The sequence below is a fragment of the Rutidosis leptorrhynchoides genome, chromosome 5 (genome assembly GCF_046630445.1).
Source record: "Rutidosis leptorrhynchoides isolate AG116_Rl617_1_P2 chromosome 5, CSIRO_AGI_Rlap_v1, whole genome shotgun sequence".
Classification (NCBI taxonomy): Eukaryota; Viridiplantae; Streptophyta; class Magnoliopsida; order Asterales; family Asteraceae; genus Rutidosis; species Rutidosis leptorrhynchoides.
In genome coordinates, this window is record NC_092337.1 from 176,204,444 (window position 1) to 176,221,572 (window position 17,129).

The 17,129-nt window shown below is 35.5% G+C and overlaps 2 protein-coding genes across 3 annotated transcripts; one reads left to right on the forward strand and one right to left on the reverse strand.

The window, feature by feature from the left end:
- The first annotated feature begins 1,250 nt into the window (after positions 1 to 1,250).
- LOC139846773 (uncharacterized) lies at positions 1,251 to 7,502 on the forward strand. Of its 2 annotated transcripts, none has more exons than XM_071836286.1 (8): positions 1,251 to 1,647; positions 2,546 to 5,192; positions 5,269 to 5,323; positions 5,489 to 5,562; positions 6,083 to 6,148; positions 6,230 to 6,319; positions 6,402 to 6,578; positions 7,223 to 7,502. In XM_071836286.1, exons 1-8 carry the CDS (start codon positions 1,304 to 1,306, stop codon positions 7,256 to 7,258), a joined length of 3,489 nt encoding a protein of 1,162 aa, XP_071692387.1. In that variant the 5' UTR covers positions 1,251 to 1,303; the 3' UTR covers positions 7,259 to 7,502. The 2 variants fall into 2 exon arrangements, with proteins under 2 accessions (XP_071692387.1, XP_071692388.1); XM_071836287.1 differs by having other exon boundaries at positions 5,492 to 5,562.
- Positions 7,503 to 8,192: 690 nt separating this feature from the next.
- Positions 8,193 to 11,102, reverse strand: LOC139849177 (lipid phosphate phosphatase epsilon 1, chloroplastic-like). The gene is made up of 5 exons (XM_071838841.1): positions 10,788 to 11,102; positions 9,891 to 10,116; positions 8,926 to 8,999; positions 8,484 to 8,686; positions 8,193 to 8,376 (listed from the first exon to the last, which is right to left on the reverse strand). Exons 1-5 carry the CDS (start codon positions 11,100 to 11,102, stop codon positions 8,193 to 8,195), a joined length of 1,002 nt encoding a protein of 333 aa, XP_071694942.1.
- Between the last annotated feature and the right edge of the window lie 6,027 nt (positions 11,103 to 17,129).

Genomic DNA, 17,129 nt, shown 5'->3' on the forward strand with positions numbered 1-17,129 from the left:
ACAACTTTAGAGCCTTAACTTTAGAAAAATAAAAAACACCTGAATTATTATTCCCGTATTTTACATACATATCGAATTATAAACAACATTATTATCCTATTATTTATTTATAGATGTTATTTTTTTTAACGGTAACTTACACATCCAACACCTATTAAGTCGCTAATATATCCACGAAGAAGTTTGAAACTTCAAAGGTTGAAAGGCTCCTCGAATACTGTCAAAATATAAACCTTTTGGTTACTTATAGATGTTATGAAAAGATGTGAGATGCTCATATTTTATTGTACGAACCAAAAACATTTGTTGTTGTAGAATAATATCAATATTCAAAAATTTCACTTTACTCTAATACTCCTTCCGTTTTAATTTGATAGTTCATCTTTGTTTTTTGACTAGTCGTAAATTAAACATACTTTATGTTTGTAAAATAAAAATGTAAGTACAACATAAGAAATAAAACCGTAGATGAATAACACAATACACCGTAATTTTAACTTTTTGAAAAATTTTGTACTCCCTCCGTCCAATATCTATTGTCCGGTATTTCTTTATGGATGTCTCAAATTAATTGTCCAATTCCTTTAATGGAAAAGAATAATGTGATAAATCTCTTTTGTGTCCTTACTTTATACATGTAAGACAAAAAGACGGTTAAAAGTAATGAATAAAACTAGAAAGTTAATGGCAGAGTACATGTATCAGGTACTTTTTCTTAAACTATGTATTTTTTATTTGGGACAATAAATTTGAAACCGAGAGACTATCTTTTATTTTCCTGCTTGAAATAGAGGTGGAAGGAATATTTGTTTTTAGAGGTGGACCTTAGAAATGAAAGGAAAATAAAGTTGGAAGACAAAAAATCAATATCATCCGTAACACAGAGATTACACAGAATCTTTATGATGTGGAGACAACCACTGGATCACACCCCTCGCTTTTGGACTTTCATAATTCTTTTGTTGACATCATTCTAAAATACTCTGTATATTTTATTTCACGTCTGACATAAAAAATTTAATTTTTTAGGGGCTCAAGTAGTATCATAATTTATTTATGTCAATAAGTCTTTAAATCTAAAAAATAAGCTCCATCAACAAATTTCAAATTGATAAATAAATTGACCGATTTCCAATTTTACCCTTCAGGTATCGTCTACCTCTTCTAAACTGAAACACAGTGAAAGCAAAAGGTTAAGCCGCACACCTTCCGGTGCGTGTTTCTGCGTGAGAGAGAAAACATTAAAACAGTGAAATTGTAACAGAAACCCTAGGTGCACTGCATACACCATTTCTAAGCTAAAATGAGGAGTTATAGAGACAATGGAGGTGGCGGAGCGCGGAATACGACGGTTTACGACGACGTATTTGGCGGTCCTCCGAAGTTCGGAGCTACGACGCTTCCGCCGCGCATCGAAGATTATACTGAAATTTTTCAAGGGTTTCACGCTTCCCGAGGCTCATCAATTCCTGTTTTAGATCTTCCGTCACCGGCGGATGATTCCGAATTCGACGTATGCACCTCTAAACTTGATTATACTGAAGTTTTTGGAAGTTTTAATTGCATTGATTTTGCGGTATCATATGAAGAATTGTTTAAAACCTCCGAAGCTCGAAATGATGATGAAGATTCATCTGATGACGTTTGGTACTCTACTTACACTAGATTTTATTTCAATTCAATTATATATTTATTATAATGTTTCTGTTTAGTAATTTATTGTTGTTTTCATGCTTCGATATTTTAATTGACGTAAGCAATTGTGGTAGCTTGATATAGTTATGTATATATATCAATATTTTTTGAAGATCACTTATGGTCGCTAAGATAAGTTTATCAATGTACAGTTTATTAGGAAGTTATGATGAAGTAATGCTCTGTTTCATAAGAATGATGATAGTGAATATTAACCAGTTTTATGTAGAGATTAAGGAAGGGGAAGTTTAGGAAGAGAGTCACTTTTATGGTGTTGATATCTGGTGGTCGGGGTAGGGGCTGGATTTGAGTTTGAGGTTTGTTTTTCATAGAGTGATCGGTAGTGTGATTTTCGTTGGACCCACTTTTTTTAGTATTGGCAGGATATGTACACATGTGAATTTAAGTTCGTTTTGTGGATCTGTGGTCAACCACGTATTCATGTGTTAAGTAATAAGATCAACAATCTGAATTTAACATGTATATGTATCGGAGAAGTTAATGAGCGTAGGGATATTCTTCTTTCTAGTTTAACATGTATATGTATCGCTTCATGTGTTAAGTAATTAGATCAACAATCTGAATTTACATTTTTTGCGTGCTTGATTTTAAAAATCGAAGGATAGATGAAAATAACGTATGTGTTTGGATAGGTGCATAATCACATGTTATGTATTTTAATATACAGCCTAATTTGTCGAAAGGTTGTTTATGCTTAATCTTCTAATTCTTGGAAGATCTTTTTGAGGTGTTCTATGTGTCCATCAAGAAAGCAAATGGGTCACATTGGTCCAACTTAAGCGATAATAATCTTAATCATGCGAAATGCTGTCTTTTTCCTTTGTTTCAGGACTCCGGCTCAAAGTGAATTACTGTCAGATGAATCTGATCCTTACGCTTCTTTGGAGACGAATCAACAATCGTTCGCTGCAGATCATAACCAACTATTAGGCGTAAAATCACAAAACAAGTGCAATTTAGAACCAGTGAAAGATGGCTTCAATGAGATGACAAATATTTCTCAATTTCATGATGTTCCCAAATCTACTGTATTAGATGACCATTCCATTCCAAGTAAAACAGATAATGATACTTATTTCTCACTGGCTAACAACGATCTTAATGCAATTAAAGTTGGAAAACTGCTCAAAAAATCTCTTTCACAGCCACTAGATAATGTTGATGGTGCACAAAGATATGAAAGTAATTCAAATCAAAAGCCTTATCCTGAGCCGAACAGATCGGTTTATTCGGTGTCCGATCTTGGCCTCAAAACTCAGCCTTCCCACTTACCCCCTCCTTCGAGGCCACCACCAGTATTAACTTCAAAGAAGGGACATAATAGTAATTTCAACCCAAAACTAAAAACTTCTAAAAGCTATGCATTTGAACGGATGAAAGGTGACCAATCACCTCCTTACTTTGATGTTGAGATAGATGCAAGTTCATCTGCTGTTGCAGATGCTGCAGCAATGAAAGATGCAGTGCAGCAAGCTCAAGCAAAACTCAAAAGTGCAAAAGAATCAATGGAAAGAAAGAAAGATGGTCTTCAGAGTCGTTCGAAGCTAAAGAAAGGACAGGTAGATGAAGATTATGAGAGGCTGAATAATTTTGGAGGGGATGGATTGAAGGGATCATATGAAAGAGACGATACTTTAACAAGACACGAAGTAAGAGAGGAAAATGTAAATGATAAAGATGGGATTTTGGAGACGAATGTTAGTTCCCGAGGGTCTAAAAAGAACTACAATGTCGTCCTTGAATCTTTCGAGCTGAAAGATAATGGCGATATTGTACGAGAAAGGCAGCTTCGTGGATTGAGGGAAAACAATAAGAGACAAGATAATGGTAAGACACCAAACGACTCTGATGAAAATGAATCATTTGAGAACCTAATAGAAATTCAGCTAAAAGATAATGGTATGGAAATCGGAGAAAATGTTGTTATTGAAAATTGGCTTAACAATGATAACGGAAGGTATGGAGATGAGATGGGACCAGCCTCTTACGTATGGGAAGATTATGATGTTGGACTTGAAGAAGCTATTGAGGAAAATCATGAGAGAGAGTTTCAGCAATCATTCGTTCCTGAAATATCAATGAGGCAGAGTGAAGTAAAAGCGGCTCATGAAAGAGAAGGCGAGAAAATAGTTAAAGATCCTTTCGAGTGGGACGAGCATGAGAAGCTATCCATGAAGGCTTCTGAACAGGAACAGATTGATGTAATAACACAAATGTTTTCAGAGCAGGGCAAAAACGTTAAGAAGCAAACATTGGATCACAATGATAAAATCTTACTGGAAGATTTTATGCACGAGGAAGATAAGATTAAAGCAGAGGAAGCTACTGAGGAGGAGGGAGCTTGTGTAAGGGATGAGAGGGTGCAGGCAAATGAAAAAGTTAAAACAATACATGAAAATGAAAATATGGAAGGAGAGGTTTCAGAATGTGACGATATTGATGATGATCAAGATGGTTTTAAGTTGAAAGAACATAACTTGTACAGAGGGGAGAGTTCAGAGGCATCAGATTTGGTATTTCAAGTGGATGATGATGTGACCTTACAAACTACTGAAGACCTGCAGCAGGATGTACCCAATCAAAAGAGTGAAGCAACCCCGGAAATTGCAAATTCTGTGGAGAACCATAGAGATAATTTGAAGGTAGAAGAAACTGTCGAGCAAGTACCCAAGGTGGGTGAAGAACCGATTTCGTCATCTGGGTCAAACCAGAATGATTTGCAAAGTGTAAAGGATGAAGTAGGAATGGAAGATGAAACATACTCAAATTCCTTGAATGGCATTGGAAAAATACCACCTGAGAATGATAAGAAAACAAATGATTTGACTTTTGAGTCAAAGAATGCTATTAATTTAGAATTTAATCATGGAGCAAGGGGTCAAGCGCGTGTTCAACCTGAAGGAACAGATACAACTACAATTAATACTACCTCTCTTCCAGTTGCCAAGGACTTGGTTGAATCTAGAACAAAACCTCAAAAAGATAAAGTTGACTCCTTTAAAAGTACAAACAGAAGCATGGAAATGAAGACCGAGATTCATAACAAGGCGGTCTCAGAGAACAGGGGAAAAGAAGAAAGGTTGCAAAGAGTTAGAGAGCTAGAGAATGAGCGTTTGAGGAAGATAGAAGAAGAGAGAGAAAGACAAATAGAAAGAGAAAAGGATCGAATGGCTGTTGATCGAGCTACCCTTGAAGCTCGTGAAAAAGCGTTTGCTGAAACCCGAGAGAGATCAGAACGAGCTGCTGTTGAAAGAGCAACTGCAGAGTTCAGACAACGAGCCCTAGCAGAGGCTCGAGAAAGATTAGAAAAAGCATGTGCTGAGGCTAGGGAGAAGTCGCTAGCTGAAAAGGCGATGGAGGGAAGGCTCAGAGTAGAAAAAGCAACTGCAGAGGCTCGAGGCAGAGCAGAACGATCAGTTAGTGATAAATTTTCTGCTTATCAAAATAGCGGAATGAGACAAAATTCTTTACCTTCTGTGAGTCTCTCTCTTATTATACCGACTATTCTAGTTATTAGGTGTATTATGACTAATTGGATGGTAAATTGCACAGGATCTTGCAGGCTCTTATAGTGGATTAAGATATTCTCAGTCCGTGGCACCTGGTGGTAAGTTATACGTGACACGAAAAGTTCCTGAAATAGCTTCTTTTTCCCGAGATGTCTGTATTACTATAGCCGTCTAGTTTTAACTATATTCAGTATTTGTCATGTATTGCAAATGTTTGTTCTGCATATATTGACCTTCTAAGTTGCAAATTATTCTGATACTAGTAGGAGGTGAAGATGAATCACCACAACGGTGTAAAGCTCGGCTGGAGAGGCATCAGAGAACAGCTGACCGTGCTGTAACTTTTCTTTCATTGTATCTCTTTTTAATTTCCTCACCCTGTTTAGCAACGTTAAAAAGACACGAGAGGGATACGAGTCGGTCAGGACCTTGAAAGGTCGAGTCGGCCGAGATGGACGTTGACCAACTTTGACTTTTAATTAAAAATAATATATAATTATTTCAAACATAAATATTTTAAAAATAAATGGTTCACAATAAGATGTTGTGGTGTTAGTTTAGTTAATATAAGATAGTTTTTTTATAATGTTTTCTATAGTTGTAGTGTATTTATTTTAATCTATCTATAAGGGATAGTATGTAATCCTTTACAATAGAACAAGGCATTACAAAAAGTCAACAGTTGACCTACATTGACCGACTTTGACCTGACTTTTAGCGTTGACCGACTACTTAGACGTTTTTGGGGAAACGGGACGGGCTAGTCACCAAACCACCACAACGGTCGTCACAAGCACCATATAAAACCATGCTGTTTAGTCTTCTATTTCCACAGCTAATTCTCAGATGATTATTAGGCAAAAGCTCTTGAAGAGAAGAATATGAGGGATCTTGTTGCTCAAAAAGAACAAGCAGAGAGAAGCGTAAGTATCATTAAAATGGAGTAATTCTTGAATTGTGCAGCTTTTGCATGATTTTCTTATATCTGTGCATGTAATTATCAGAGATTGGCTGAAAGTCTTGACGCTGAAGTAAAAAGATGGTCTAACGGGAAACAAGGCAACCTGCGCGCCTTGCTTTCGACATTACAATATGTATGTGTTCTTATATATATGTATCCTTCATTAATGAATTTAATGCGTGATAATTAATATTTTGATTACTATTAATTTTCAGATTCTTGGGTCTGATAGTGGTTGGCAGCCAGTTCCTTTAACTGAAGTTATTACTACCGCTGCTGTAAAAAAGGCTTATAGAAAAGCCACTCTGTGTGTCCACCCTGATAAATTGCAACAACGTGGTGCAACCATTCATCAAAAGTATATTTGTGAAAAGGTTTTCGATCTTCTTAAGGTTTGTACCTACTATCCTTTTTGTTTGTTGATGTTTTAATTTCTATGTTGACGATCCGTAATCCAACTCAAGTGCTTAATCTTATCTCCATCTAAAATTTATAACATTCTTTTTCTGATTATTATGCTTTTCGTTTGGAGTCAAATAAACTATGCATATGTATTAGCAAAAAAAGACCCATTATGTACCTTCATACCTAGTTATTATGTACATTCATTGAGCTTGAATTGTGGAAAGTTTGTACCCAGATGTGCCAAAATGGGTTAATGGGTTGGGCAATGGGTCAGGTTGGTTCAACCGATGAATATGATTTGGAATGAGTATCTTTTGACAATAACAATCCCCCAAATCACTGAAAGTGATCTTTGAGCAAACTATTTGAACACATAAAAAGTAGTATTTTGGTAACCTGTTTTGACACAGTAAACGGATTGAAATTGCCACTTCTAACTTTAAAAGATACAACTCATCGCACAAGTCTTTAAATATTAGGTCTTCCATCTAATGGTCATTGACCATAAATGACTGATGCCACATTATCTGAATTTGAGACCTCGAGGATCAACACATAAATAGATTAGATATTTTCAGTTAATGCTAACATCTTGACCAACATCATCAAATTTTTGCTGTTATATTTGTAGGAAGCTTGGAACAAATTCAACTCAGAAGTGCGTTAGCTGTTCCATTTCATCTTTCGAAGCTTATATGACCTTTTCGAACGATTTGCAATTGGTTTGTGAAGCTAGTAGATCCTTGCCATTTCTGTCTCCTGGTTACTCTAGTTTTTTTGGGTGTAAAGTTTAGTTTTCCTGAATGTGCGGTGATGAAAAAGGTACCATTTGTAGTAAAATGAATATATATCATGGATCCTGTAAACTATTTATTTAAAAATGATTACATTGCAGGATAAATCAAATTGGATTCCGATGTGTTCATTAGTATATATATTCTCTTTTTTTGTCAAATAAATAAATAAATAATACTAAAATTACCTATTTTTTATATCATTAATAAAAATAATTGTTTTTTTGTTAAAAATAACGAAAAACTATATACCTGAGGATATTTCACTGGAAAATGAAAGAAGAAACAAGAATACAACCAAAACACAACGACAAGGCTTGAGATTAGAAAACAAAACTTTGATAACTACGAGTACCTGCTATCTACAAACGAGTCAAACCGGGACTAAACTAGCTAAGCAACCCCGAACAAAGCAATTAAACAACATACAAAGCAAGTTACGAACACCACTAACCAAAAGAGACCAAATAACTAAACGAACAACTAAAACTATACCACCAATATAACAAGTCAACGACAAAGAGAACAACTCGAAACAAACTAATTGGAAGATGCATTTGACTCTAAAGACCCGTCTTGACCAACTTACCATTGACAGTTTCACACCGAATCTCCTTCCTAGATCGAGAAATAAACAAGTAGGAAAGCACATTAAGTGACCCGCTTCCAATAAGAGTTCCCGATGGAGTGGGTAACAACCCACCCCTTACTAAACCTTAAATAAAACCTTCTATATCATTGTTAACCAACTCAACCTCTTCGTCTTGATCCCGAAGTGTAAAATCCCTGTCAATCTTTGTGTTCATCTTATTTGCGTTTCCCTTTTGTGATTCCCTTCTTCTTGGTCACTACTCCACTAACACCTAAACTAGATGATGCTCCACTCAAGGACAAAGAAACCTCAAAAAGACCCCAATCAACCAACGGAGAAGAAGACAAACTTTTAACTGAATCGTCAACACCACCTTCGTGGAAGATGGCGTTAGTGGACCTATTCATTTCATCATCAACTCTAAAACCACCAGAACTATTGTTGTACCAACAAACTGTTCTGGTTGTTTTGTAAAATATCATGAACATCCATCTCTTGTCAAATGCCAAAGAAAAAAGGAAATAAAACCCAAGCAGTAACAAACTGCTCCAACAAAAACAAGGTATTGTACCAACAAATTTGAGCTATATGCCTCCTGAACAATTGCCTCCCATGCCTCAAACCACATGACCGAAAAACTTGACCCCACGATAGTGCCAACAACGACTTGGTTGGTAGTGTGATAACCTAGTAATACCCATAGCCATGACTGCGTCAATAAATGTAATTAAACATAAATATAAATGAGACGAACATCAGTTAAAAGATGTAAGATATTGTTCTTGAATTAGTCTAGAATCAAAGCATAAAATGAACTTTTGGTGTGCTTTGATTAATTTGATTCATCAAAACTTCAAAAGGGTGAAACTTTTTATTAGTAACAAGAATTTGGATACTTAGAGAGGCGAATTAGTTGACAACTGAACAATATGTATTATGTATACTTACAAAATATGAACCAAGAGCAACAATAAGAACACCAAGAACAGATGTAACTCCATTTGATCCCATCCATTCAAACACTGTCATAACAAGCAAAAAACATCAAGACTCAACAAATTCAATGTTCAGATACGATAAAAAAGATTAGTGTTCGTTCAGTTAGAGAGCAAGGACACTAGTAGTGTTATTATAATTGTTGTTTTGGCATTTAAATCATAACGTTTAGTTCATGATTTCGATGATTTAAAATAAATTGAATGTCTAATATTGTTATTATGTGCAGGTTAGTGTGCATGAGTGATGGTAATTTTCTGGAAAACTAAGTACATGTTATCAAGTTACTGAAACATAAGTCTAACTACATCCACACCCACATCCAGGGGCGAAAATATGTATGGGCGGGGGGCACCTGCCCCGAGTGGATTTGTAATTTTTGGTGCAAAAATTTTTTATTTTTATTTTTTCCCCCCAAAGTCCCCATATTCTGCTCAAAAACCTCCATATTTTGCTCAAAAACCTCCATATTTTGCCAAAAAACCTTGATATTTTGCCAAAAAAAGTTGCTACGTTTTTAGAAAAAATTTCGTCCCTGGTGAAAAAAATTCATGGCCACTACCCACATCCACGTATATATTACTGTATTATTGATTGATAGCTTTCCATAATCTCAAGTAAACCAAAACCTTAAAAACTGGTAATCGAGGGGTCTCAAGTAAACAAAATTCCCAAAAAAAATAGAGAAAAATGGGTCTCGACCCAACCCGGCCCAAAAAATTAAGGAGAAAAATGAGTCTCGACCCATTCTGACCCAGCCCGACCGGGGATCGACCCAACCCGTTCGACCCATTTAAAGGTTGACCCGTTTAGACCCATGACCCGCTTCGATCCAAACCCTTTTGATTCTTGACCCAATCCGACCCGTTTGCTAGGCATAGACACTACTCATGATCGGGTTTAAAAGACGCAAGTACCTGATAAAATTACGAATACGAGAGTGAAAAATATGGATTGAGCATGCGATGATGGCATTCCATGGCCTGAACTCGACTGTGTAGAAGGCCGTTCTTGTTTCAAGATACGCTTCAGTGTAATGCATAGTATAAAGTTCGAAACAGCCCCTGTTGCAGCCCATAATGCAAGATCATCATGCCTAAACAAAGCTAACCCACCGAAACATATAGCAACTACCCACTTACTCTGCAACCATTTCAACTATTATCAAACCCTAACACTCATAAAGATTAATGCATTCATAATATATAGAAAAATAAATATTAACAGATAAGCGAATGAAGTTTCCCCCACTCACATTATTTAATTTGATGATTTTTTTTTTTTTTTTTTTTTTTTAACGGCAAGTTTGCATCAGTGTATCATTTATTTCAACGACACTCATCATTTGCACATACACACGTGTTCGGGAGGAAACCCGAATCGCATTACAGGAACCCGATCCTTTAACCATCCTAAGGGGCAGGCAGACCAGGTTTGAATCCTAAATGGATCCGGGAGAAAACCCCCTGTAGTCAATCTGGATATCCATAATTCAGGCAGATTAATTAATAGGATGGTCAGAGCGAGGCTCGAACCCATGACCTAACCCCCAGCCCCAACACACAAGGTGAAGGGATGCCGTTGAAGCAATGCTTCGTTGGCTAAATAAGTGTATTGTAACTTATATAGTTTTATGTAGTGATTGTTTATGACCATTGTTTGTTCTTACATTTACTGTAATTCGTTTGGTTAGTATTAATATATATGGTTTGAACCAGTGACCTGACTGCTTGTGAATATATCAGGATCTAACCCACTAGACTATCTTTTGATGGTTAGCAAAATAATTGTAAGAAACAACAATTAATACTAACCAAACGATTTACAGTAATAAAGTGGATCCCACCAGTAGCTGGCTGATGAAAGGGAACACTATTATTTAAAAAACCATGATGTTCCAATGAAGAATGTGTTGGGCTAATACATTTGTCGTGATAATCAACACCAATGATCCTGGTTTTTGTTGATTTTGCAGCCATTATTTTCTTAACGGATTTGTCGAATACGAATTTATATTCTTTATAGGTACGAACAATGGGAATAGAATAAGCGGTTCTAGGAAGAAGATGATTGAACGCGGGATGATGGTTCAAATTTTGCGGCGGGTTTGTGATGGTGGTAGATGACATTGTGCAATCAAAGATCGATATGAGCAGGATATAAATGATGGGAGTGATTATATATAAAGTTTTACGGAATATAGAATATTGTGTTCACCATAAAGGAAAGTACCCTCCATGTGCTAAAAAATACAACTCAATCTAACCGAAATGATGTTGTAAACCATTAAAATTTAGGGCTATTGACCAAATCGCGCCTTTTTCAAATTTACTGTAACGATTTTGCCCTTAAAGAAAACGAAATTGTCAGAATGCTCTCGCAAGTCGCAAGGGGTCTTGCGAGCATTGTGAATGTGTGATGCCCAGTCATTACCGAGAAAACTCAGGTCGTGAATGAATAATTTCAAGTCGCAAGAGGCTTGCGAGCCTTTGGAAATACGTAATGCCTGATATTTTGGCTTGCGACCTTGCAACTTGGGTCTAAATCATGCATGCGCAAGCATTCGCCCAAGGTGACATTACTAATAGCAAGTGACTCTTGTGAATTGCATTTGCGAAATGGGGAAAGGTCGTTAACCCATTTAGTTACTAACTAGCGGGTAAATGAATTCCGCACAGGTATTCAGGTCCCCCATTTACTTGCAAACTATCAGGTAAACGAGTATTTTCACGGGTATTCGATTCTTTTTTCGGGTTTACGGGCCGGGTATATGAACTTGAGTCTTTTTCGAGTATACGGGCAGGGTAATCGGGTTTTGTCTAAAACCATCCCTGAACCCACGAAAAAATTAGAAAAACATCCCCATACCCGGCCCTAAACCTATTTACTCGGTCCGAACCCGACCCAAAAATATAGGGTTTCGAGTTTTTCCATCGGGTACGGGTTTTTATGTCATCCCTAAGTAAGATTTAATAAATTTTAATAGTTTTTAACTTTTTATAAAACATTTTGATTTCTGATACGTTTCCTGAAATGTCCCGTTTTTATTGATTAAAAACGTTCCATATTAATTGATTTCGTTGCGAGGTTTTGACCTCTATATGAGACGTTTTTCAAAGACCGCATTCATTTTTAAAACAAACCATAACCTTTATTTCATAAATAAAGGTTTAAAAAACTTTACGTAGATTATCAAATAATGATAATCTAAAATATCCTGTTTACACACGACCATTACATAATGGTTTACAATACAAATATGTTACATCGAAATCAGTTTCTTGAATGCAGTTTTTACACAATATCATACAAACATGGACTCCAAATCTTGTCCTTATTTTAGTATGCAACAGCGGAAGCTCTTAATATTCACCTGAGAATAAACATGCTTTAAACGTCAACAAAAATGTTGGTGAGTTATAGGTTTAACCTATATATATCAAATCGTAACAATAGACCACAAGATTTCATATTTCAATACACATCCCATACATAGAGATAAAAATCATTCATATGGTGAACACCTGGTAACCGACATTAACAAGATGCATATATAAGAATATCCCCATCATTCCGGGACACCCGTCGGATATGATATAAATTTCAAAGTACTAAAGCATCCAGTACTTTGGATGGGGTTTGTTAGGCCCAATAGATCTATCTTTAGGATTCGCGTCAATTAGGGTGTCTGTTCCCTAATTCTTAGATTACCAGACTTAATAAAAAGGGGCATATTCGATTTCGATAATTCAACCATAGAATGTAGTTTCACGTACTTGTGTCTATTTTGTAAATCATTTATAAAACCTGCATGTATTCTCATCCCAAAAATATTAGATTTTAAAAGTGGGACTATAACTCACTTTCACAGATTTTTACTTCGTCGGGAAGTAAGACTTGGCTACTGGTTGATTCACGAACCTATAACAATATATACATATATATCAAAGTATGTTCAAAATATATTTACAACACTTTTAATATATTTTGATGTTTTAAGTTTATTAAGTCAGCTGTCCTCGTTAGTAACCTACAACTAGTTGTCCACAGTTAGATGTACAGAAATAAATCGATAAATATTATCTTGAATCAATCCACGACCCAGTGTATACGTATCTCAGTATTGATCACAACTCAAACTATATATATTTTGGAATCAACCTCAACCCTGTATAGCTAACTCCAACATTCACATATAGAGTGTCTATGGTTGTTCCGAAATATATATAGATGTGTCGAAATGATAGGTCGAAACATTGTATACGTGTCTATGGTATCTCAAGATTACATAATATACAATACAAGTTGATTAAGTTATGGTTGGAATAGATTTGTTACCAATTTTCACGTAGCTAAAATGAGAAAAATTATCCAATCTTGTTTTACCCATAACTTCTTCATTTTAAATCCGTTTTGAGTGAATCAAATTGCTATGGTTTCATATTGAACTCTATTTTATGAATCTAAACAGTAAAAGTATAGGTTTATAGTCGGAAAAATGAGTTACAAGTCATTTTTGTAAAGGTAGTCATTTCAGTCGAAAGAACGACGTCTAGATGACCATTTTAGAAAACATACTTCCACTTTGAGTTTAACCATAATTTTTGGATATAGTTTCATGTTCATAATAAAAATCATTTGCTCAGAATAAAAACTTTTAAATCAAAGTTTATCATAGTTTTTAATTAACTAACCCAAAACAGCCCGCGGTGTTACTACGACGGCGTAAATCCGATTTTACGGTGTTTTTCGTGTCTCCAGGTTTTAAATCATTAAGTTAGCATATAATATAGATATAGAACATGTGTTTAGTTGATTTTAAAAGTCAAGTTAGAAGGATTAACTTTTGTTTGCGAACAAGTTTAGAATTAACTAAACTATGTTCTAGTGATTACAAGTTTAATCCTTCGAATAAGATAGCTTTATATGTATGAATCGAATGATGTTATGAACATCATTACTACCTTAAGTTCCTTGGATAAACCTACTGGAAAAGAGAAAAATGGATCTAGCTTCAACGGATCCTTGGATGGCTCGAAGTTCTTGAAGCAGAATCATGACACGAAAACAAGTTCAAGTAAGATCATCACTTGAAATAAGATTGTTATAGTTATAGAAATTGAACCAAAGTTTGAATATGATTATTACCTTGTATTAGAATGATAACCTACTGTAAGAAACAAAGATTTCTTGAGGTTGGATGATCACCTTACAAGATTGGAAGTGAGCTAGCAAACTTGAAAGTATTCTTGATTTTATGTAACTAGAACTTGTAGAATATATGAAGAACACTTAGAACTTGAAGATAGAACTTGAGAGAGATCAATTAGATGAAGAAAATTGAAGAATGAAAGTGTTTGTAGGTGTTTTTGGTCGTTGGTGTATGGATTAGATATAAAGGATATGTAATTTTGTTTTCATGTAAATAAGTCATGAATGATTACTCATAATTTTGTAATTTTATAAGATATTTCATGCTAGTTGCCAAATGATGGTTCCCACATGTGTTAGGTAACTCACATGGGCTGCTAAGAGATGATCATTGGAGTGTATATACCAATAGTACATACATCTAAAAGCTGTGTATTGTACGAGTACGAATACGGGTGCATACTAGTATAATTGTTGATGAAACTGAACGAGGATGTAATTGTAAGTATTTTTGTTAAGTAGAAGTATTTTTATAAGTGTATTGAAGTCTTTCAAAAGTGTATAAATACATATTAAAACACTACATGTATATACATTTTAACTGAGTCGTTATGTCATCGTTAGTCGTTACATGTAAATGTTGTTTTGAAACCTTTAGGTTAACGATCTTGTTAAATGTTGTTAACCCAATGTTTATAATATCAAATGAGATTTTAAATTATTATATTATCATGATATTATCATGTATGAATATTTCTTAATATGATATATATACATTAAATGTCGTTACAACGATAATCGTTACATATATGTCTCGTTTCGAAATCCTTAAGTTAGTAGTCTTGTTTATATGTATATAACTCATTGTTAATATACTTATGGAGATACTTACTTATCATAATCTCATGTTAACCATATGTATATCCATATATATATCGTCATGTCGTTTTTACAAGTTTTAACGTTCGTGAATCGCCGGTCAACTTGGGTGGTCAATTGTCTATATGAAACATATTTCAATTAATCAAGTCTTAACAAGTTTGATTGCTTAACATGTTGGAAACATTTAATCATGTAAATATCAATATCAATTAATATATATAAACATGGAAAAGTTCGGGTCTCTACAGTACCTACCCGTTAAATAAATTTCGTCCCGAAATTTTAAGCTGTTGAAGGTGTTGACGAATCTTCTGGAAATAGATGCGGGTATTTCTTCTTCATCTGATCTTCACGCTCCCAGGTGAACTCGGGTCCTCTACGAGCATTCCATCGAACCTTAACAATTGGTATCTTGTTTTGCTTAAGTCTTTTAACCTCACGATCCATTATTTCGACGGGTTCTTCGATGAATTGAAGTTTTTCGTTGATTTGGATTTCATCTAACAGAATAGTGAGATCTTCTTTAGCAAAACATTTCTTCAAATTCGAGACGTGGAAAGTGTTATGTACAGCCGCGAGTTGTTGAGGTAATTCAAGTCGGTAAGCTACTGGTCCGACACGATCAATAATCTTGAATGGTCCAATATACCTTGGATTTAATTTCCCTCGTTTACCAAATCGAACAACGCCTTTCCAAGGTGCAACTTTAAGCATGACCATCTCTCCAATTTCAAATTCTATATCTTTTCTTTTAATGTCAGCGTAGTTCTTTTGTTGACTTTGGGCGGTTTTCAACCCTATACCGGGTTCCGTCTTCCCGAATATTAAGATGCTGCTCCGATCCTTTGGGTATTTCATCCTTTAAATTTCCTTCTTTTAAAACTCCTTGTTGCGCCTCATTTATTTGAGTAGTAAGGTTATTATGAATCATTATATTCATAGATTTTACTCGAATGGGTTCTCTGTCCTTCCTGCTCAAGGCATCGGCTACCACATTTGCCTTCCCTGGGTGGTAACGAATCTCAAAGTCGTAATCATTCAACAATTCAATCCACCTACGCTGCCTCATATTCAGTTGTTTCTGATTAAATATGTGTTGAAGACTTTTGTGGTCAGTATATATAATACTTTTGACCCCATATAAGTAGTGCCTCTAAGTCTTTAATGCAAAAACAACCGCGCCTAATTCCAAATCATGCGTCGTATAATTTTGTTCGTGAATCTTCAATTGTCTAGACGCATAAGCAATCACCTTCGTTCGTTGCATTAATACACAACCGAGACCTTGCTTTGATGCGTCACAATATATCACAAAATCATCATTCCCTTCAGGCAATGACAATATAGGTGCCGTAGTTAGCTTTTTCTTCAATAACTGAAACGCTTTCTCTTGTTCATCATTCCATTCAAATTTCTTCCCTTTATGCGTTAATGCAGTCAAGGGCTTTGCTATTCTGGAAAAGTCTTGGATGAACCTTCTGTAGTAACCAGCTAGTCCTAAAAACTGGCGTATGTGTTTCGGAGTTTTCGGGGTTTCCCACTTTTCAACAGTTTCTATCTTTGCCGGATCCACCTTAATACCTTCTTTGTTCACTATGTGACCGAGGAATTGAACTTCTTCCAGCCAAAATGCACACTTTGAAAACTTAGCGTACAATTCTTCCTTCCTCAATACTTCTAACACCTTTCTCAAATGTTCACCGTGTTCTTGGTCATTCTTTGAGTAAATAAGTATGTCATCAATGAAAACAATGACAAACTTGTCAAGGTATGGTCCACACACTCGGTTCATAAGGTCCATGAACACAGCTGGTGCATTAGTTAAACCAAACGGCATGACCATAAACTCGTAATGACCGTAACGTGTTCTGAAAGCAGTCTTTGGAATATCATCTTCTTTCACCCGCATTTGATGATACCCGGAACGTAAGTCAATCTTTGAATAAACAGACGAGCCTTGTAGTTGATCAAATAAGTCGTCGATTCTCGGTAGTGGATAGCGGTTCTTGATGGTAAGTTTGTTCAACTCTCGGTAGTCGATACACAACCTGAATGTACCATCTTTCTTCTTGACAAACAAAACAGGAGCTCCCCACGGTGATGTGCTTGGTCGAATGAAACCA